This window comes from Pleurodeles waltl, chromosome 10, assembly GCF_031143425.1.
Source record: "Pleurodeles waltl isolate 20211129_DDA chromosome 10, aPleWal1.hap1.20221129, whole genome shotgun sequence".
Classification (NCBI taxonomy): domain Eukaryota; kingdom Metazoa; phylum Chordata; class Amphibia; order Caudata; family Salamandridae; genus Pleurodeles; species Pleurodeles waltl.
In genome coordinates this window covers 764,421,324-764,445,447 of record NC_090449.1, presented here as the reverse complement: position 1 = coordinate 764,445,447, position 24,124 = coordinate 764,421,324, and the positions used below count along the sequence as shown (strand labels likewise).

Sequence of the window (24,124 nt, the reverse complement as noted above, 5' to 3'; positions counted from 1 at the left end):
AGTTCGTTAGCATTGATATGGTCTTGGAGTTGAACATAGACTGCTTTTTCAATGATCTTGCCGATGAATGGTGGGTGAGTGAGGGGTCAGTAGTTGGTGGGGTTCTCAGGCTTTAGTGTAGGTTTCTTTAGGTGTAGAAGGATCTTGCCTGTCTTGAGAGCTTCTAAGAAAATGCCTTAAGTCATGGGGGCATTGACAATGGTAAGCAGGGGTAAGAGAGCATCCCCAGAGGAAGACTTGATGAAGGACATTGATAAGACAATACCTTTCTAAGAAGAGGCTTTGAGGGAATTCAGTATGTCAGTGAGAACTGTTAGAGAAAGAGCTGGCCATTGAGGGATTCTACGGAAAGAGGTGGGTCCAAGAATTGAAGCAGCTTGATGCCATAAATGCGCTCTCAGATCTTTTATATTTTTTCACTGAAGAAGAGATTGATGTCATTGTATTTTTGTGTGGAATGAGAAATAGATGGGTCCGGCAGGGGGTTGGTGCAGTGCTTGATTGTCTTGAACAGCATTCTGCTTCTGCCAATGCATTCAATTATGAAGTTAGTATAGTGTTTTGCTTTGGCTGATGTGATGAGCTGCCTGAGAGTGTTGAACAGAGGGATTTCAATATCAAGAGATCTTCAGGGGGCTTGCCTTTCTTCCCATTTTCTATAAAAATGTATCATATTTAAAAGTTAAACAATTCATAGTAATATTGTCACAATTTACATAGATGCTGAGATTCAATCAGAATCCTTCGAATGCAGGCATGAACAATTGTTTTTACTTTTAGGTTCAATCTGTGTGAAAGTGTGGTGCAGGAAAATATGTAGCAAAGATAAACTGTGGATTCCTTTATCTGCATGTCTTATTGAGTTGTGCGCGTGGGGAGAGGGGTCATTGCTTATGATCTTATTTCCCACATTTTTAAGGTATTAGATCTGTTAATTGCCATTAAGCTGCTCAATATTTGTACTCATGTTTGGCTTGCACCTGTAATTAATTACAAGATGAGTAAGTAATGTAAGGCAATACTTTGAGCAGCAGGCAATAACTATACAATTCAGAAAATCACTGAACAAACTTGTTCATGATAATATAGTAACATTGCAAAGGTTAATATATCACAAATCTGGTTGCCGACTCAGCACCACAGCCTATCACTTCGCTGTGTGACTACTATGAACTCTAAGGCCCTCATTACAAGTGTGGCGGTACACTCGGAATGGTGGTTGGCCCACTTCAGACAGGGCTTTCTGACCCTATTATGACCGTGGCAGATGGGTGACGGTCCAACCACCAGCACCACCAGGTTACCGCCTGTCGACAGCCTGGCGGTCTCGGCGGTCACAATCCACCATGGCAGCACTGCTGGGGATTACAAATCACCTTTCTGCCAGCCTTTGCATGGCAGTCTCACTGCCATGCAGAGGCTGACAGAAAGAGGGCATCTAGGGCCCCAGGGGGAGCCCTTCACTCCCCATGCACTTGGCATGGGCAGTGCAGGGGCCCCCATGGACAGTCCCGGTGCTCTTTTCACTGCCTGAATTACGTGCAAGGAAATGTGCGACGGGTGCTGTCACACCCGACGCACCACAACATTGCCACCGGATTGATTATGGGCCGGCGTCAATGTTGTGGTGAGTTTTCCACTGAGCCAGTGGGCGGAAACGCTCTTTTCACCCTTTGGCCCACCGAAAAACTCCTAATTGGGTGGCCAACATACCGCCAGCACTGGGGGTAGGCTGGCTGCAGCAGCTTCAGGGGTCTTTAAAAAAGACAGCCGAAGCCGTAATGAGGGCCTGAATATGATGGAGTAATTGTGCTGTTCCAAAGAGGGAAGCTTGAAGCACAGTGTTGTGCACAGTTTTTTTTAAAGTAGTATATTTTAATGTTGTTGTTCCCACAGAACAACATTGCTGTGCATCTTTTTGCTGCTACAGTGACCACTGTTTACTGGTAGTAGACACACAACAGAAGGGGTACAGATGTGGGAGAGGCTGTTTTTAGACCAGCACCTGCCCACAAGCTACTTAAGGCATGTACTGATACACAAAGCAGTCTGGCCGCAACTACCCTACAAAATAGAATTGTGTGAACTATGTATGTATGTCTTAAATTTTTGCTTAATTTTTTTACTCTGCTAGTAGCACCACAGTTTGACATGGAAATACTGCTGCAACCACGTGATTGGCAGTCATCGGGGTCTGTGTCTGCCCATTGCTGTGCAGGCAGGTGGTACAGCGCAACCCCCTTGAAAATGCATTATATTTTGTGATACAAAATGAAAAATCTAATCCATGCTGTTAGAAAGTGCTGTTTTGGGCACCTACATTAGTTGTCTAATGTAGAAGCCCCATCAAAATAGGGGGCTGAGATAGAATTGTTTTGAAATTTAAATTTATTTCTTTATTTATTTGTGTTGTTTTATATAGGGTGTACCAGGCACAAAAACATTACAGCATTTCACAAGACAGCAAGAAATATGTTTTGGGTACCAAATATCATAAAGCATCCTACTAGCACCAAGAAAAGAAAGGAACAAAACAGTTTGTCCCGGATTTAAGAAAAGTGGTGCTTCACAAAGTGAAGCACCACTTTTTTTGCGCCCTTCCTAACACCACCATGGTTGCGACATATTTGAGATGTGGGGCACTATTACAGTATTAGGTACAATAGCGTTAACATTTTTGATGCTATTGTGGCGCTTTGCTCGACTAACGTAAAACATTCTGACACTAGTGGAGCAAAGTGGAAGGAGGCCCATTTATTCCAATGGGTGCGTCCTTTTAACCCCTGCTTTCAGCTGGCATTAAAAATTACGCCAAAAATAGTGCAGTGAAATCTTGTAGCTTTCGTTCTGACATTTTTGTGTGCCTCCTTCCGATGAAACACCTCCTTTCATACATTATGCATGGTGTATGCATGGTGTGGCACAAAGGGTCGCAAAGTGGCGCAATGCATGCATTGTGCCACTTCGGAGATATGGCACGGGTTTTTGGCAATCTAACGTCCCATTACCATCAGAAAAATGACGCTAATGTGGTGTTAGATGGCACAGGTCATCCTTAAATTTGGGCCTTTGTATAGGCGGTCCAGAAAAAGAAGTACTCGGTTAACAATCCTAAAGAACCAACAGTTAAGCACCAAAAAATCATTAATAACAGACAGCTAATAAACCAACAGCTAAGCACCAAAAAACAGGAATACCAGGTGGTTTGTGTCAGGATAGACAGCTCAAAACAACAAAGGAGATGTGATGCAACAATCTTCACGTTAGTTGCATCCCTTAGGGTGTTGGGGCATTTCCCCACTTATATATTGGCCTCTCTGGTCCGCAATTAAATGTGAGCAAATTCCTAACACTTTAAAGTGTCCCATGGCAGTCAGTCTTCAGCCGCAGGCCAGTGTTGCATTGTATTCGAGAGTCTTAGACACTACGATTCCTAAGGTACTGTCGGCATGAGGGGTGGGCTTAACAATATTGATAGACAGTACTACAACTGTATCCAGTGCACCTGGGCCCAAGTGCGCATGTCAGATTGGACGGCTGCCTGTCCACAGCCAGCCTGACATGCGCACTAGAGGCCTGTAAGAGTATCTCCACCATCTGCGCATTAGTGAGCCTGGGGACTCCAAACCGCAACCCCTGTCTCAGTAATGAGTGGTGAGGTTGCCTGCCCTAGCCAATCCAGACACCACTGTAACAGCAGGAGCAGCATTCTGATAGAATAGAAGTGGTATTAGTAGGGGCCTCTGGTGCAGTTTGTGCACATGATGCAGCGCAGGCATGAGAGGAGCAGAGGTTGTCTCTCTCTCTCTCTCTCTCTCCTTTCGCACGGCATGAAGAAGAGAGACAGGCACTGTTGCTAACTTGCTTTAATGGGCTCAGCCTATGGCATGTATTTGAATAGTTTCCATAGCAAGCAACAAGTAAGTTTAATGATAATAATGCTCATGGACACTAAAGGCATCTCGGTGTCGATGTAAAGAAAAGACCTTTGACAGTTGATTACTTTCACAAATATCTCCACAAAAGTTTGTCAACGTAGGTCAACATTTCTTTCTTGAAAAGGACTTTGATGAGAAAGGGGGAGGATGTCAAGGTGATAGGGTACCATTTTAATGGGGCATCATTTTGAGAGGTAACTGCAGCCAGAGAGATTAGTTTTCTGCCACCGCAGTCTCAGAGTCACTGCCTGAGCTAAAGCAAGGCAGGCAGTCTGGTCTGCTATTAATTCAGAATTGTATGTATGGAAGGAGTGTGTGACAGAAGCAACTTTACTGAAATTAATCTGTATGTTGAGATTGAAGTGATTGTAGCCTGGCTGCATTAAAGATCCGCTGCTTGCTAGTGTTTCAACAACACGTAATGTGAGTTGCACGGGCACAGCTGCATGTCCTGGGTGCATTGATTTTCGTTTTTTTAGGGTCAAGCCTACGTTGCATGTGCTTGCGCAAGCGTATCGCTAGCAAGACGCTTTAGGAATTAGAAAAGGGCTCAGAGCACCGTCCACGTCACGTCAGTGTCTTTCAATGGTTCGTGGGCTTGCCGGTTAGAATCTGCATGCTTTGATTAGTGGAAGGCACGCATACGTCATGCCTTTTCCGGTGGTTAGCCCTCCTCGAGCACAGCAACCAAGTACAGAAAACATGCAAGGCTCGCTGTTTCCCGTCAGGTTTGTGGACTACTTTTTCTCTATTTTTGCAGCGTGATCTCACTTGGCAGAAGTCGAGCGCTTTGCATAATATCGACCCTGTTACACAGTTAATTGCAGTCAATTGCACTTTTGCCGGTTACGTACATAATTGCACTTTTGCCAATAGGTTTCATTATGAGTGAACTGTAGCAGCGCGATCACGCTGTTTTTTTCTTTTAACATGGCAAGAAAAATCCGGTTGGGAGTTTACAACTGGTAATAGCTGTAACTTGGACAAATGCGAGACCTTAGTGCATTGCAAATGCTTGTTTTTCTACTTGTCGCATCAAGCCCAGTTTCCATTCCGTCCACACCTGCTATAAGTGCGCATGCGCCCCATTGTGTCTGCAGTTCAGCCTACACACAAACACTGCTGCTGGTCAAGGATTGGAAGGAAATAAGTCCATGCTCAGCTTGACGCAAGTTACGTTTATTACAACGTTATATGATTGTGAATTTGAAATAGTTGTAATACGTGTAACTTGTGTCAAGCATGCAATGTTTCTGACGTGTTAATGCTTTTGTAATATTAGCATGCATGCTGCACAAAAATAGTGCTGTAATAGTTACAACTTGGTGAAATAGATAAATCACCTCTGACCTGTACCAATTGTAGGAAGCACCAGGTGGTCACGCAGCCCTCTGTCTCTGTAGGAGAATAGATAACAGATGTATTACTGATTGAGATGTATGTATTATTGTAAACATTTGATTTACATGTGAGCGAGAGACGTGCCTGCTATCATTTCTATAATTGTGTCAAAACTATAAAAATGCTTGCAGACTCGCCTTTCACTCAAATGTAAATCAAATGTTCACAATAGATTTAGGCTGTCATCATGCCATTTCCTTTGCCAACAGTTTACAGCCCGTCTGACTCCTCCTCAATCCTGCAATTCGGTGAACTTGGTTTGCATGCCTCTACATGTGCCGGCGACCTAAGACACAGCAGTGCAAAACTGTTTTCGCAAATCATTTGACCCAGTTCACCCGCATCGAAGGACAGTTTGTATTTTTTTTTCTTCAAAATATCCCATTAAATTAATTTCAGAGGTGAGGTCCTAGGGAGCCCAAGACACACAGATGCCAGGAAAAAAGAAAATAGTAAATGCATCTGCGGTCAGAAAACACTGTCATGACAACCACTCACTCAGTGACTTGAAACAAGAAACCCGAGCCCCGGCCTCAGCCCTGTGTGCTGTTTTTATGGTTTGTCAGCAAATGGCTTGCATGCAGACTAGCTAAACCGAGTTTAGGTAGTCTGCATGCAAGCCATTTCTTTTTAGGCCATTAAAAACCCCACTGGTTCATAAACACTCCACTGAAATCTGTGACCTCCTCGACAGCATCACCCCGGATGTCGCATTCCTCACCGAGACCCGGAACAACAACACCTCAGGCCTAGACATTGCCATCGCCATTCCCTAGGGATACAAGATCGCCCCAGCTGCCCTGGGGGGGGGATCACCATCGTCCACAGGTCCAACCTCCACCTAAACACACAGTCCAAAGACTCCAAAGAAGCAACTAATCTGATGGAACACCTTCACTTCAAGCTACACACCAGCCCGACATCCACCATCAGGGGAACCATCATCTACTGCCCTCCCGGATCCAGCACACCTTTCGTCGACTCCATCACTGACTTCATATCCGCACAAGCCATCGCAGCCACCAACTACACCCTGCTGGGAGACCTCAACTTCTACCTCGAGAAACCACAAGATCCAACACCGCATCCCTCCTCGACAATCTCCACAACATAGGACTCTGACAGATCGTGACAGAGCCAACACACTCAACAAGACAAACCCTAAATCCCATCTTCACTACAGGAACCTCCAATACTTTCAGCCACACCACAGAACTCCCATGGACAGATCACCGATGCATTCACTGCACCTTCAACATCACCAGACCTCAACTCCAGACATTGCATAGAAACTGGACAAGAATAACCGATGATCAGCTCACCACCACCCTTGCCATCGCCGCACCCACCATCGCCAGCAACGATGACCAAACACCGCAGCTCACACTTTCCACAAGTGGATCAACCACTGCGCCAGTACCATGGCCCCCCTCAAAAAGAACAACAACACCCAAGCAAAGAGAGCCAGCTGGTTCACCCTTCAACTCCGGGAATCAAGAAGCACCTGTCGCCACCTTGAGAAAATCTGGAGAAACATTAAATCCCCATAAGCCCACAGCAACTTCAAAGCCGTCGCCACCGCACACCACCAACTCATCAGAAACACCAGAAAGAAGGCTATCCAAGACAGGATCTCCTCACAAGCACGCAACAGCAAGGAACTCTTCAACATCATCAAGGAGTTTGTCCAACCCAACAGCGAGAAAACAGACATCCACCATCACAGGATCTATGCAACAGACTCAACACCTACTTCCACCACAAAATCAAGACCATCTACGACAGTTTCAACAAGGACAACCCAAGTGCAGGACCCCCCGTCCAACCACCGACACCAACAAACCCAACACCTCCACCTGGACACATTGAAAAACCATGAAGTAGATACACTCTGGGGTCTCCACGGACCCATTCCCCCATCACGTCTTCAACAGAGCTGCAGAAACCATAAACCCCAAGCACCACCTCACCATCAACTGCTCACTAGCAGCTGCCACCTTCCCCAACGACTGGAAACACGCCAAAATCAACCCCCTCCTCAAGAAACCATCGGCTGACCTCACCGACCTCAAAAACCTCAGGCCCATCTTCCTACTTCCATTTCCTGTGAAAGTTATTGAAAAAGCAGTCAACAGCCAACTCACCGTGTTTTTAGAAAGCCACAACATCCTTGACATCTGCCAATCCAGATTCAGGTCAAACCACAGCACCAAAATGGCCCTCCTGTCTGCAACAGACGACATCTGCTCCCTACTGGACAAGGGAGAGACGGCGGTACTCATCCTACTTGACCTCTTGGCAGCGTTCGACACAGTCTCCCATCACACCCTGATAAGAAGACTCCACGAAGCCGGCATTAGAGACAAGGCCCTCGACTGGATCCAATCCTTCCTCTCCAACAGAACGCAACGAGTGAGACTCGCCCCCTTCCTCTTAGAACCCACACCCACCACCTGCGGAGTGCCCCAAGGATCCTCCCTCAGCCCCACGTCTACATGACACCGCTAGCCACCATCATCAGAAGCTACGGAATAAACATAATCTCCTACGCCGACGCCACCCAACTCATCCTCTCCCTCTCCAATGAACCAGACAAGGCCAGACACAACTTCCACAAGGGCATGAAAGCAGTCACCAACTGGATGAGAGATAGCTGCCTTCAACTCAACACAAACAAGACCGAGGTACTCATCCTGGGCCCTCAATCCAACGCATGGAGTGACTCCTGGTGGCCACCCACCCTCGGAAACCCACCCATTCCAGCCAAGCCCGCAACCTCGGAATCATGGACCCCCACCTCAGCATGAACCATCAGATCAAGTCAGTCACCTCCACCTGCTTCCGCACCCTCCGCCTCCTACGCAAGACCTTCAAATGGATCCCCCTTGAGAATAGAAAGATCGTCACACACACCCTCATCACCAGCAGACTGGACTACGGCAAATTGCAAAACATCCAAAACGCCGCCACCAGATTGATTATCGACCTACCCTGACACTGCCACATCTCACAACACCTACGCACACTGCACTGGCTCTCCATTGATAAAAGAATCACTTTCAAAATCCTCATCTATGCACACAAAGCCCTCCACAACACGGGACCTGCCTACCTTAACCAGCTACTCAACTTCCACATACCCCACAGGACCCTACGATCAGCCCAGCTCTCTCTCTCAGAAGTACCCAGCATCAAGAAAACCAAAACAGGAGGACGCTCCTTCCCCTTCCTCACCGCCACCACCTGTAACGCCCTACCCATCCACATCAGACAAACCACCTCCCTCCCCCGTTTCACGAAGGAACTGAAGACATGTTTTTTTTAATCCACCTCCGGTATACGCTACACCCCCCCACCCCTAGCACCTTGAAACCCTAACTGGTGAGTAGCTGCGCTTTATAAACCCTGATTGATTGATTGGTTGGTTTGCTGTAAGCAGGCGCTTTCAAACAAAAGTGAAATTCAAGCCAGTTGATTTGTCAGGACATTATCTAACAAAACACGGTGACTGGTGTTAAGGCATAGAAATAGTGATTCGTTCATGGACTGTGGTTATATTTGAAGAGACAGCCATTTGGTTACAGCAGGTATAATTGGTAGAGAGGATTATTTGGATGTCACAGCGAGTTGAACACACCATGCTGAAACCTTCTGCGTTCTGCAAGTGACAAGTATGAATCCTGGTGAGGCAAATTTGGCTTTTTTTCATCCTTTCCATCTTGGTAGAGTGGCATTTGGGTACTAGTATAACTATAGTATGATTTATTTAAAGGGACTTAGGTGTGACATGAAGAGCTATAAATAAAACTACAAACTATTTACTGCTGATGTCCCATTGGAAAAAGACAAAGGGAATAGTGTATCTGAAGAAAGCTGACATGGCAAGTCTGTAAGCAGCTTATATGTGCTTCCTTGAGCATATATTTAATAACCACAACACATTATAAATCTTTATTAGTACATTAGCATAGTAGTTTACTTTCTACCAGCAACTGACATATGTTGCAGAGACCTTGGTACACATCGGCTGTTGTATTCATGCACTTAAGAGTAAGCCGTCAGTTTATTGTAATAGTATATTTCCCTTTATAGTTATGTCAATACCAATACCTAGTAGCACAATTAATTTGGTATGATTGAAGTGACTCACTTGCTTAGTTTATACACCGAGTTGTAAGCAAGTTAAAGCAAGTGATATTTATTACACTTGCGGAATGATCAAACATCCTCTGTGTTTTACACTCCCTGGCTACTGTGGCAAGTGTGTTACCTGATGATCAGAAAAGTATTCAGTGGCACCATTAGGATAATATTAGGATTTTGCTAACTTAATTTGATTATAATGCTGGAAGAGCCAGCTCTCTGGATGGTACTGCAGGTAAAGTGTTACTAAATATTTGAATGCAAGGACAAAAGGAATACAGTACAGGTGGTAGCAGTGTCTGGGCATCATAATACACACCTGCATTTTTAGAAAATCTCAGTCCCATTAAATGAGTGCCACTAACTCTGCCCTTGGCTCCACCCACAAAATCACCCCTAATTCACAGCTCAAACTGGAAAGTACCTCTGCATTTGTATTTCCTCAGTAGATTTCACTCGTAAAGCTATAGCAATAAATAAGGAAATCTGTGTGGTACTCAGCATGGTTATCCCAAAGTCTGTTTTGAAGTTCTGTGGTTCTAAGCAACTACTTACATCAGTATCATATGAAATCTTTTTATTGATGTCATAACTACGCTCTCACAGTTGCCTTATTAACCTTCTTGCTTTCTAACATTTACTTAAAAATGCACAATTTGCCCGCTCTTTTTTTTTACAAACGTTTCTAATGGGGAGAGCTCCACTGCCCCCCATATGAGTCACAGGCTTGCTCGCTGCACTCGCTCATCACGAACATTTACACCCTACCACTTTCAAATGTCACCAGCCGCCATTGGTTAGCTGAATGTCTATCAGTCAGAATACACAGTCCATTCATCACATTGGCGACGAGTAGTGGAGGTACAGCTGGAGTGAGACAGAAGGAAGGAGGGAAATAAATGGCCAGCGCGAACGGTCAACAGTGCTGGCACGTTCATGGGCATGTTGCATTGATGACCTTACAGCTAGTTAATAAAACTAGTACATTAAAAGTAAGAGTGCAATGTGAAAAGAGAGGAAGATAACTGTTTGATTCTCCAGCACTTCTTGTCTCACTCCTGCAACCATAACCTGTCACTTTTTTCAAGTCCCCTTCCAACACCTGTCACATATAATTTACTATTTCTTTATTCCTTTCTCTTTTTAGTTTGAGACCTTTTAAGTTTCTATCGTTTCTCCTCTCATTTTTTTTCTCTTTCAGACTTCATTTACAGCAATACTTTCAGAAATTATTTTCAGCCCTTATCAGTCTATTACTTCCCCCTCTCTCATATCCTCTTTTTAGGTCAGGCTACAGAACGTCATGACATCATCAACACACACAAATACACAGAGTGGGCTCAGGATCAGCCTCCTTTAGTCATTGCATTGTATTGTGCAGTTGTACATTTTGTAGTGATGATTGAAAAAGGAGTACATCTGCAGCATCACATATATGATGCAAAGATAAGATCAACAATATTTGAAAAGTGTGGAATTTAAAGATAAATGTGAAAGCGGGGGTGTTAAATATCGGAGAAATTTGATGCTCAAAGACCCTGTTGGCACATATTAAATTGCATGAATATCAATAAAGCGGTGCTCTCAAAAGGGAAAACACCATCATCGCTTAACCTGAAAAACCTTGTTAATTAGACAAATCTACAAACATAGAGGCACACGCTAAAGTAAATCAGTATATATCTTTTGTTAGTAGTTTATAGTCCATATGGAAATATCTTGAACACGTAAAGATAAAACATTAAAGTCCAAATCACATTGTCATAATGAGAATCCGGTCTTTTGACAAGCAGATACAAAATGTCGCAGTTCTTCCATGTAATTCAACCAGTCTGTAGTTTATTTGTTTCCTGTACACATCTTGTCCTTCTATGTATATAGATGTTGGATTTCAAACACACCACAGCCTTGTTGCACCTCAGATCCGTGCCCTGGCACATCTTAAATAGACTACCTGGTGTATAGCAAACTCATTGGAAATATTTGAACTGACGTTTAAGCTTGGCTATGATTACCCAAGCGTGTGTGTAGCCATCCTGACCTCCAGCCAATCACCGTCATCCATCTTGCCCACATCCTCAGCCCATCTTTCCCTGAGCACCACCAGAGGATCAGGGGTGTGCATCACAAGGGGACATAACAACCTAGAATTACCACCACACTTGGCGCATTAAAAAAACTATGTATTAGAGCAAATGCTAAGGTTATTTTCTACTATTTTATGAAAATGAACGTAAAGGATTCATGGTCATGCATACGGTTATGGGTATGTAGATTTCATTCAAATGAATGTGGGTGTGCATAAGTCTGATCCCGCCTACACTTGCTTCACTCATATCTACGCTCCCTTTCTGTACATCATTTGGGTTGTCCACTCTTTATGATAATTGGAAACAAAATTCTTCAGAAGCTATTACCGATAAATCCAAGCACTGCCAATTCTGACTAGGCCAGTGTTCTTGTCGATATTGTTCTTGTAGCTCGTCTGCAAACATAAATGCATTCATTCATGTGCATAAGTATACTAAAAGGAGGCAACGGTACATGCTTATGCATATCATTTAAAGTATAATCCAAGACCCTAAATGCTGTATCTGTTGGATCATGGGGTCCAACATCCTCAGCATTCGTGTCAGAGGAGCTCTTTGATGCTTCCTTCTCTGAGCCATCTTAGTTTCACTGCCCATTCCTTCCCACTGGAGCATTACCTGAGTTTTTATTGAACGTTTTTATAAAGCCACTATGAGGGGAACACAGAACACAACATGCTTTCTTTGCACAGTTGTTTTAATTTTTATTCTTGCAAGATTGGATTCTTTGATGCAAGATCGCCTCTAAAATTTTACAATTTCGAGACAAAAAAGCACATTGTTACTTTCATATGTGCTGGAGGGAGACTTCTGAGTGCACAAGGCTTCTTGTGATTGATCATAGTGTGAATCCATTCATCTAACTTCAGAAGGACATCTAGGAGCAGAGATTCTTCACCCGTTCTAATGAATTCAGAAGAACCTCAATTAAGGACCTGCAACATTGAATCCTTTCTGTATTTCTCAGTGGGTCATCTTGTATCTTGTAACTAAATGTTCTAATGCACTCTTTCTGCTGACTTCAGACGGACCTCTTGTAAAAAAAATCTGTTGTACTGCACCCATTCAGCTGAATTTAGATGGACCTCTAATAGAGGTCAGAGAGACTATACAGCACGCTTCTGTTGCCTTCCAGTGGGATCTTAAGTACCACATTTCTTCTACTATTTTCAGAGGGCCATCTAATAATGACCATTGGTACTGCAGCTTTGTGCCCTGTCATTGTAAGCCAGAAGAAGAAGATAAAGGAATTACCTTTGGGGAAGAATGTGAAGACATGTACAGTCACCAGCATCAGCATAAAGTCATTTATATATGAGAACGGCTTACTATAATGTTAATGCATTTGGTTTTGTGGCGTTATTGCCAAATAAAACGTGGCAGCACCTACTGAATCCTAGTGAGAGATGGCAGAAATCTGAAAATAAACTATCATTGTATAATAGTGCAAATGTGACCATGTCTTCTGCAAATCTGGCCTGATACATAAGATTACTGAGTGGAAATATAAACAGTCATTCAAGATGAATGAGTGATAGTGCAAATCTGAACAAGCAAAGTCTGAAAATTCAATAAGGATTCCAGAAATGCATTTATGCATCCAGGCACTATCACATTCAACCAACCACACCCATAAGTGTGCCAGTCATTGAAGAGACACTTTTCACTTACAAAATGGACTGACATATTGACTTTGCCAATGCTTGTATTGCCTTGAACTGGTCAAATATCATGATCCTGAAAATCATATTTCGGTTTACCATTTCATCTGTCTGCTCTATCCTGCCATTATTTTCCTTAATCTCCACTTTCCAGTTTTCTTTTGACCCCCTTTTCAAAATTCCCTTTCATTCCTTGCTCATTTTCTCAATCATGCCTCCCTCCCTTTGCCTCTCTATTTACCATTGTTGTAAAGTTCACATGCTATCTTATCATTTATTATATGTCGCCTTCTGTTTCCTCACTCCATTTTGCTTGTCTGTTTAACTGTCTTTTTGTCCACTCGCATATTGCTGATCCAGTACCCTTGGCTATCAACATTTTATCCTTCTTTGTATGCGCTACTTATCATGTTTGTGATTTTTTCCTCTTTGTGGTTTCTACCCTTTTAATGTGTGCTGGGAAGGAAACGTCCTCTGCATGTTTAAATACATGTCCCCATGCCCCGGAGGCCTCAACTGCACTATTTTATGGATCCCTAATGCTGATTTTGTTTGCCATAGACGAACGCAGATTACACTGTGGCATAGGCCTGTCTCATAAATTGCAGCCTTATTGGACTGGGAGGGGTGCCCAAAGCGCCATCTTGACAGTGGTGGAAGCCTAGCACCTTCACCAGAAGTAAAGCAGTGCAAGCATGGTGGGGACAGCATACTGTATAGTGATCAGTAGTAGTGGAATGTTTTTATATCCTGTGTCACTGGAGTGAGGCCTACAGGCTCACTGACCTTTTTAAAAGTTCTGCTGCTGTGTGTGTAACTCACCCTTGACCTACATCAGGTAGATGTGGAGTGTTGCATACCATACCATGAAAAATGTAGTGCTGTGTATTGCATGCACAACGAAAGCATGTGTTGGGTGTGTGCGTTCTTGCATGATGCACAATACATGAATGGTGAAGCTTTGTGCCTTGTGCACATTGTGAGTGTGTGTGCTGGCAGTTTGTGTGTTTACAGATAGCACACTTTGGTACAGTATAGGAAAGCTTCGGTGCTGATCAGTGCTTGCAGAGTTAGGGCCTGATTTAGAACTCGGCAGGTGGGTTACTCCATCACAACGGTGACAGATATCCTGTCCACTGAAATCTAAATCCCATAGGATAGAATGGGATTTAGATTTTGGCGGATGGGATATCCGTTACCGTTACCGTTGTGACGGAGTAACTCATCCGCCAAGTTCTAAATCAGGCCCATAATGTGTGTTCTGACTGTATGTGTACTTATAATGGTACAATGCATAGAGAGAATAGTGCTGGACAGTAAGTGTGCTGACCAGGAGATGGGACTGATAAGGTCATCATAAAGAGTAGGACTGGGAGCCTGGGATTCACCTTTTGATGCACATATCACTGTGGCTGAGATCCAGGTGTGAACTCTGGTCATGCCAGTGAATTGTGTTGTGAGTCAGTCAGCTGCGCAGTGATGCCTGCTGTGATAGACATCCTTTCAAGGAGACAAAAGAAAAAGAGAAGTGGACACTTCAAACAAAGCAGAACCCCAACATAAAACTTTAAAGACTCAGACCGTAAATCACATTTTGGCGTCTGGAAATGGATGACAAGGAGGGGCGTTGAGGCCTTTGTCAACTGCCAAGCAGCCAGACATACTGCATGAGAAAGGGAAGCCCTCCAAGACTTCTGAATGTGACCACGAGTAGAAGCCAAGGCCAGCTATTCTCACTGCTGGGTGAGGGGATCACCTGGCCTGCAGCACGTGCGCCTCCATGAGTGACATGTGAGGAGAAAGGCTTCACACTGATCAGGTTGTTACCCTGTGCAGGAACAGTCCAGAGAACCCTGTATATCAGGAGATGGCTGCCGTAATCGAAACCATGTGAAAAGCCCAGTGCGGGAAGTACCAGGCCTGACTACCATGATCTCATATACCAGAGGGGACCACAGTTGAACTTATTTGGGCCAGGGGTGAGACTTGTGTCTGCCAAGATTGACGACCCCCTGTGTGCCCCGAAGGGCCACCTCCAAAATGCAAGCGAATGAACTGGAAGGGTCTGCATTTGATTGTGAGTAAAGCGGCCATCCTGTATACGAGGAGGGTGTCGGTACCCCTGCGGTCAAGTGTTTGCGCCATGGTCCAGGCAAGAGGATTACTGCTGTGACTGGTCAAATTCACCAACTGCACCTGACTGATTCCAAGAGGATCACAGGGACGCCGTTGAAGACGTTCACCTTTATTGGAGCTCCAGATGGGAGCCTGAGAAACCCCCCCCACCTACCCTTCTTGTTAGGGGAGAGTAATTTATATTGTATTGACAAGTGAATGCGGCTCTGATTGTTGAATGAGTTGTCAGCGCTGCTCGAAGGAGAGAGTCTATGGCTGCAGGGTGCTTCCGTGTGAACCAAGTGTTGCCCGTCTTCGCGTAACGGTATCTGGACTCAGGAGCTCCCACCAAGAGGGCACTCTCTGTGCAGCTGAACACTTCCATTCCACCGAAGCAGGTAATACCAGTGGTGCCCCGAAGGCTCGTTGCTAATCACGGTGCTGTATCAGCAAGGACACTTTTGACTAATAAATAAGGAGTCAAAGGTGACCTGTTGAGTTCAACATACTAGTGCACATTCCTGATTGCGGCCACCAGTGAATGGGAATAATCCTGAGCATTTTACAAGGTAGAGGTTGGGACATGGATTTGCCTGACAATTACTAGAGCCTGACCTCAAGGGAAGTGTATTATTGCATATGAGTATCTTTATTTCTTTGCAAGTGTAGAGTTAGAAATAAAATACTTCTTTTTCTTATAAAAGTGATTTATTGTTTGTACTGTGTTCACTTTAATTTATGAGTTGTGTTCACTTACCTGTATCTACACTCCCCCAGCTCCCCCAAGGGAGCCTTTGACCACTCGTCCACAGCTACCACTGAAAGGAAAGTGCAGAAGGGGTACTTTGCCCAGTTGCTCAGGATCCATAGTAGGTCAGCCCGAGCACATCAGGAGTAAAAGGCCTCAAACACCACGGTTAGGCCCAGTATCCCCTGCGTGCCCCAGGCCCTCTGAAAGGGGTTCTGACAATATGAAAAACCCACATTTCTCTTTCTGCCACCGTTTATACATGGCTCTTCTTTACCTAATTTCATGATTTGACATTTCTAATTGATTCGCTGGTCATCTATCATGATATTTTGCTCATGTAACACTTAATGGGAAATAGTGCCGCTAAGGATTTGTACGGCCATACATTTCTACTTCCAGTAGTCTCCAAATGTATGTTGTCTTGCAAGAATCCATATACCAATATGTAGTCATTAATAATAAAATTAAGCAAATGACATATTATTGTATCCATTATAATATTCTAAAAGAAAAATGTAGAGAAGTAGGTCTGCGTGAATGAAATGTCACACTTTTTCCATTACATATAATGCAGTTATGTAACCATTTTGAAGAAATGTGAATTCGGTAAAGTTGAATGTAAATTACTTTTGTAAAAGAAAATAAATAAAAACCAATCCTTCCTTTTCAGAGTCACTTCTCCGTAAAGAAAGGAGCAGCAGCTTTGGGAATAGGTACTGACAGTGTGATTTTGATCAAATGTGATGAAAGGTAAGTGGAGATTTGGAATATGCATTCTCATCACAGATGTGAAGTAAACTGTGATCGTTCTATTAGTATTGAAATTGCTTTTCTGAGCTCAGAGAAGCATATTACACCAAACAGCTGCTTCCAAAGGAAAGCTCTTAAAACAAAGTGTCATTCGAGCTTGAACCAGTGATATCCATTATTTTCAGAATGTTTCATGGAAATGCAGTTGAAAAAAGAGAGTATTTTCTAGGTATGTGTATACTTCTTTTTTGCAAAAACGTTATTCATTGGTTTTATTAGTAGCTTATTGCTTCTATTTATACGAAATAAAAGTATGGAAAAAATGCCTGTATGTACATCAGTGGTAACATCAGTGCTTAGGCTGAGCTGGTGGTTGCAGGTGGGGCCCAACAGCATTTATGTTTTTGAGACCAGCACTTATTTTTCCTCAACAGATTTTGATCAAGAGCAAAAGAGAGAAAACACAAAAAGGAAGGAAGGAGGAAAAAAGATGGGAAAACAGTAACAAATAGAGAAAGCAGTGGTGAAAAATAACTTGCTTGAGTGAGAAAAAGTGCGTCTTGGAGTGGAGTAAAGAAGCATGAGGTGCAATGAATAATACTCAGACCCAGTATTCAGCATCATGACCTTTGATAACAGTAGCACGGGATCTGAGCAAAACTTTGGGCTCAGATTTAAGAAAAGTGGCGCTGCACCCAGTTCAGCGCCACTTTTCATGCGCCCCTTAGCGCCCCCCTAATGCCACCATGAGTGCACCATATCTAAGATAGGCTGCAGAATGGCGGTAGTTGGGGAACTCGCATAAGAACTTTTGAGCTTTGCAGGATTAGCATCAAATATGTTTACGTTAATCCTGCAAAGCCCATTCTGGCCCACTGTAAACAATGGTGTTCCTCCTTTTAACACCTGCTATGAGCAGGCGTTAAAAGTGCACACAAAATGACGCAAAGAAACCTCTTAGATTTCTTTGCACCATTTTTTCAGCCCCCTCTAAAGGGGGAATGCCCCCTTTGCATACATTTTGCCTGGCGCAGGCATAATCCAGCACAAAGGATTAGAAAGTGGTGCAATGCATGCATTGAGCCACTTTGTAATTTTGGCATTGTGATTTTGGCCTTTTTGGGCCACGTTAACGTAAACAAAATTACGCTAATGTGGCACAAGGAGGTGCTAGGGGCTCTTTAATCTGCTCCTTATTCTTTAAGAAATCAAGAACCGAGGAAAAGGATGGTGTTTAAGTGGAAAACTGGTTCTGCAGCCTATTGGTCTCCATTATTAGAAAACTCCAGGATGCTGTAGTCATAAAACAACTTGATTGTTCAAATTAATCTGTGTCTCAGGTTTGCTGATTGTACAGCATATTCACTCACTAAATGATTGGGCACTCTCCATGCAGTGCCAGAATCCAAAAACATACAATTGACAAAGACTTGTGCAAATGTAATAGCTATACGCAGGTTAGGTATTTTTCCATTGATGTCCTACTAATTTGCCCCCCACCCATCACTTGACTTCTCTAAAATGATATGTTGAATTATTTTTGTGGATTTTTTAATCTGTAATTCTTTTTCCTTGTTGTCTTTGAGATTGGCGGGATGGCTGACTGAAAATGTAAAACGTTTTTAAAAAGACTGCTAAGTAATTCAGCAAATTTTACCCATATGTGGAAAGTGTGACCCCTTAGGGCCATATATCCTCCAAGTCCTTTTTCGGTACCCCATTCCCTGTGATTTTTCATTGGAAAAAGGGTGCATGGCTACTGAGCTGCTAGAAGCCATAGACAATCCCAGATACACAAACTGCATAATTATTTCCACCACTGAGTTGTTTTGGCACATCTGGCTGCAGTGCTTTATTTGAGCTGGTGGTCACTGGTGGGGACAACTGGCAGCACTCCTTTTTGATGACGGGCACTTATTTTACCTGATCGGACATTTCCAGGCAGTAGAAGAGAGAAAAACACACAAAAGCATGAAGTGTATTGAAGACTAAACAACATTCTTATTTGGCTCGCTGACATTTAATAGCACTGTGTGAAAAAAATGATTTTTGTTTTTTTTACTGTGCACTTAATCAAATAAATAACATATGTTTGGAAAAGAAGTATAGATTCCAGCAATATTACTGGATCCCTGAATGATACTTCCTCCTTCACAGAGCATATTTTGGTGCAGTTAAGCATGAGCCCCTTTGCTGTCCTCTTGATGTACCTTGTGACTTAAACAGAGTATTACAATTGCAAGTGGTCCTTGGTTAATGTAAATGATTGTTATTAGTACTGAGCATCATTTATCTAATTTCAAGTGATGCAGCGGAGACCCTTTCCTAGCTCAATTCTCTGTGGTGGCTGGTCCAGAAGACGGTTTGACTAGCTCACTTCTTACATACTAACGTTTTTGCTACAGCATTGAAATGTTGTTATTGCTACACTTACTCTACTAAGGTGGAGACAAGACCAAAATAGTAAAGTTGTGTTGTAAATTCTTGAGCACTGGTAAAAACATAATTGAACAAACTGTCAACGTTCTAGTCAATCTGTCAACTTTATAGCCTACAAACTCTTAGTACAACTCCTTCAAATTGTTATTGATTATTTGAAAATTCTAGCAGCAAAACATTTTTCAAATTTTGTGGCTCCCTTACTGAGGTATACAGAGCAGTGAAAGATATCCCTGACTGAGATACAAAGTGTTCCGCCACTCATAATGGTTCCATAGCAAGGAATAGTTGTCTCTCTTGAAAAGCATTTATTCTGATGAAGCACATATTCCTAAATGCACTAAAGAAATATGTTTCCCCACTATTGCTTCTTGAGGATTTCTCTTGTTTATATAAGCTAACTAACTAACTAACTCTCTCTCTCAATTCTTTCTAATTTTTTACTTAATGTCTCTGGCATGATGAAATGTACACTTGCTCCACTCCACCTCGTGTCACCACGTAAAATAAACAACTCTAGAGTCTCCTGATTGGTGATTCATTTGTGATTAGCAGTTTGGTCTTGATCTCAGGAGATGTCTGTGGTGGCACTGTGTAGAAGTATTTTCCCCCTGGTAAAGTTGCTGGATGAAGATGTAGAGATGACAGCATACTACATCAAAGAGAAGAGTCTATCCCTTTCATATAGCTCTCAGCTTTGTGGTGAAGGCTGAATAAACAAAGAGACCTATGGCATACGTGGAACTCATCATCTTTTGCTACTCTGCATCTGCTAATTGTCCTTTTCTTCTATGACTGATAGCAGAATTGAAATTCTGATTCAGATGAAGAAGGCAGAGACCTTACCGAAATGCCTTTATGAAAAATGGCTGGCATTCTACTCTGTTATCGTTTTCATTTGGCCATTCATGGGAGTTCACCCAGTAAAATCCTGCATTTGCAAGTCTTGAGTGTCTACTGCTAAAGCAGTGACCCAAAGCTGTTGGTCTGGTCTGATATAAGGGCAAAGTGAGGCTCCCTTTACATAGATGTGTCTGTAAAACCATGCCTATTGCTGGGGTCTAATAAAACGTTTATGGGATCACTCCTTTTTTTTTTTAGAGTTTAAAAGAAAGTTTATTAAGAAATAATACAATAATCAATTCATAGAAATACAATACAAAGTTTGAAAAAATAGTACAATAATAGTTTGATTACATGCAACTTCTTTCAATTTCATTTTTCTCTCCTAAGAGAAACAACTTTTATGGTAACACCATTAATTCTAAAAATATATCTTCAATGTATATATAAATATGAGAATATAGAAATATATACCTACACTGTAACAGAAAACAATACACAGAGATTTAGAAAACTCGTAATTTCTAGGAAAATGAGTATCTGACGAGTAGGACAAAGAGTTTAGGAAATTTGTAATGAGTAACTATAATATATCTCTTGTAATGGCAAAGGACGAAGGGGACACATAGGCTCTATCTAGTCTATGATTATAGCATACACCATACTACCAAGCTTGAAAGGATAAACTAGAAGAATCATTCCAAGATTTAGTAATTTGTTGAAATGCAACAGCTAATATCAGAGCTTCAACTAAAACCTTTCCATTTTGACAATGAGACCATTCTTGTGCAAGACTTCCCAAAAATGTATTTGTGAAACTAAAAGTGATTTTAGCATTAAATATAACATTTATTTTATTCCAAACTTTTACCCAAAACTGATATGTGAAAGGACAGTCAAATAACATATGTTTAAGATCGGAAGACGGCTCTGTACAGGACCAACAAGAGGACGGAGTAGTAGAATCCATTTTATGTAAGGACCCTGAAGTAATTAATAATCTAATATACACAAAGAATAAAGTTTGAATTGCCTTTGCCTCTCTTGAGAACTTCCTCATTTTAATCCAAATTTTATTCCACAAGGAGACTGGAAAGGAGAAATCCAAATCTTTCTCCCATTGTAATTCTATGGTAGATTTAGGTCTTCCTTCAGGAGGGGCAGTAATAACATGATGAATACGGGAAGCTGGTGAGGAATTTAATAAGGGATTCTTAATTGGTGAAACTTAAATAGAGGATGTTTCTTGAGCTGGAAAATGTTTATATAGACTGTTCACTATATTTATTAAAACACCATATTTAATGGCAAATGAGGATGGAAAAGAAAATAGATGTCGAGCCTGCATAAAAGAAAGAAGAACCCTATTGTCCAATATTTGATGTACCCATATTAATCCTTTTATGTGCCATGTTTTCCCATAAATAGTTATTTTAGTCAATTTGATATATTTGTTATACCAAACTGATGATTTAAGAAATTGATCTTTATTCTTATTATATGGAACATTAACAGGTTGTAAAATTCTACAGGAATTTTTCAAAATCGGAAGAGCAATAGAAGCAGGCTTCTGTGTTAGTGTTAACACTTCTAAAAAAGAGAAAGGATTAAAAAAATATCTTTCAATGTCAACCCATATTAGTGGTATGATAGACTCATCTTCATTCAATAAAAAAGAAGCTCGTCTCAGGGAAAAAGGCTGTATGGTATGAGCGAAAGTCAGGAAAATCAACTCCTCCTGGAAATTTAGGGCTCAGTAGTTTTTGAAGGGACATTCTGGGTTTTTTATTATTCCATAAAAATTTAGATATAATTGAGTTATCCTTCTTAAAATATTGACATGAGATATTAATTGGGACATTTGATAAATAGAAAATAATTAAAGGAAGCAGCATCATCTTAAGAGAATCTAATCTACCCCACCAGGATAAAAATAGAGGGTTCCATTTAGATATAAGAGAGGTAAGAATAGAGAACAACTGCAGGAAGTTACAGGAAACTTTAATGCCACTTTTGAGCCTTATCTTCTGGCCCAAGAGCTTTATCAAGAAGAGGACATCCATTGGGGTATCCTGCAATTAGCATCGAACAAAAGTCTCAGAATGAGTAGAACAGCCTATCAAATTGTTTACATCACACTTGCATATGATCTCCGCACTTGCAACGGTCGCTCCTGCTCAGATGCTAAACCTTGTCCCACTTTTAGGCGAGGAGCTTATAAGAGCCATATTGATTACCTCTTACTAGACATTCGTTTGTGGGGATATATGGTCGATATGGTGGTAATAGAACATGAAGCAAGCGAACATGAGCCGCTGATTCTATTTACTAGGGGTCTGCTGCCTAAAATAGAGGCCCCTGATTCTAGGGTCTATGCACAGCAGCTTATTATGACAAACAACAAACGTAATGTCAAGTGGCATGTTGTTAATTCCTCTATAGGCTCTCTTACATCAATATATAGCCTCCTGGCAAACTAAATGGGACATATGCTCCACTTACCTGAGGATGACAATAGGCTCCTGGCTCCACATATGGAACTATTCAACTGTTTAAAAAAACTTTTTACTCAAGAAGTGGTCGCCAAAACAAGAAACAAGTGTAGCGAGAGGTGGTTCAATCACTCATGCCAAGCACAAACTATTGAGGGACCTGAGAAGGGGGATCAGAGAGCCCATGGGACAGTCAAGAAAGGGCTACAAGCGGGAACTTTCTAAGGCACGTAGAAGTTGGGAGGAGAAATGGTGGGCTGCTCTTTTGGAAAGCCCAAGAGCTAATGATGCCTCTAAGTTTTGGAAGCTGATTTCAAATGACAGTGCTGATTCCCGGCCCCTGCCTGGTACTTCGATTCTCCATGCAGCATGGGTAAAACATTTTGGGTCACTTTATACAGGGGTAGATGAACTTAATTCCAGGGAATTGGTTGACAATAGGGAATTTGGTGCACCTCCAATCAAATTCTCTTTAGCAGACGCTAAGGCAGCAATAGCCTCCCTGAAGTGGAGAAAGGCCCATGGTCTCGACAAAATACCTGGTGATCTCTACAAATCAAATCCTGACATTTGGGCCCCTTATTTGAACAAGGTTTGTAACGCAGTTGCCGCAGGAGCACCTATTCCTTGTACATGGAGCGGAGCTGAGATAGTTCCCCTTTTTAAGAAGGCAGTCCTTGTGACCCTTTTAATTATTGTCCAATATGCCTACTCGACAACATTCATAAACTTTTTGAGAAGCAGATTTTGTTTCATTTAGAAGAGTGGATTACAGAGAGTGGGGCCATCTCTGACTTACAGGTAGGGTTTAGATCCCTGGTTAGTACAATAGATCAGGTCCTGAGGTTTTGGGCAACCAAATGGAGGACTGTGTACATCGGAGGTGGGAACCTATACATGGCCTTCATTGATCTTCGAGCTGCCTTCGACCTGGTACCTAGGAAAAAATTATGGCTGACATTAACTAACATGGGAGTCTCTAAAGGTCTTTTGAACCTTATTGTCTGACTTCATGAAAGCACTTTTGCCCAAATTAGGAGTGGTAAGGATGGTGAATTAACAGACCTAGTTGCTATTGAGAGATGAGTAAGGCAAGGCTGTGTCCTAGCCCCTACCCTATTTCTTTTATATAGAAACAAATGTATTAAGAATTTAACTGATTGTAATAATGATTCACCTAAGTTGGCAGGTAAGAAAATCCCAGGACTGTTTTATGCGAATGATACTATCTTCTTGGCTAAATCACCCCTGGGACTGCAAAATTTGGTCGACCAATTCTGTTTATCTTGTAGAGATTTTGGCCTGGAATTCAATGTTAATAAAACTAAGTTCATGATTTGCAGCTCACGAAAGAAGAAAGTAAAAGCGAGTATACTAATGAATTCTACTCCACTGGAAAGGGTCAATGAGTATGATTATTTGGGGATCAGGCTAATGGACTCAGGCAGTTTGGATGCAGACATCGGAAAAAGGGGCACATAATATATATGCCAAAAAGGAG

The 24,124-nt window shown here is 42.3% G+C and overlaps 1 protein-coding gene across 1 annotated transcript in view; it reads left to right on the top strand.

Moving 5' to 3' along the window:
• GAD2 (glutamate decarboxylase 2) overlaps positions 1 to 24,124 on the top strand; it is a 508,839-nt gene that overhangs the window by 168,929 nt on the left and 315,786 nt on the right. The window contains exon 8 of the mRNA XM_069211360.1: positions 16,770 to 16,849. Within this exon, the coding sequence (XP_069067461.1) occupies positions 16,770 to 16,849 (80 nt within the window). The remainder of the gene's footprint in view (positions 1 to 16,769; positions 16,850 to 24,124) is intronic.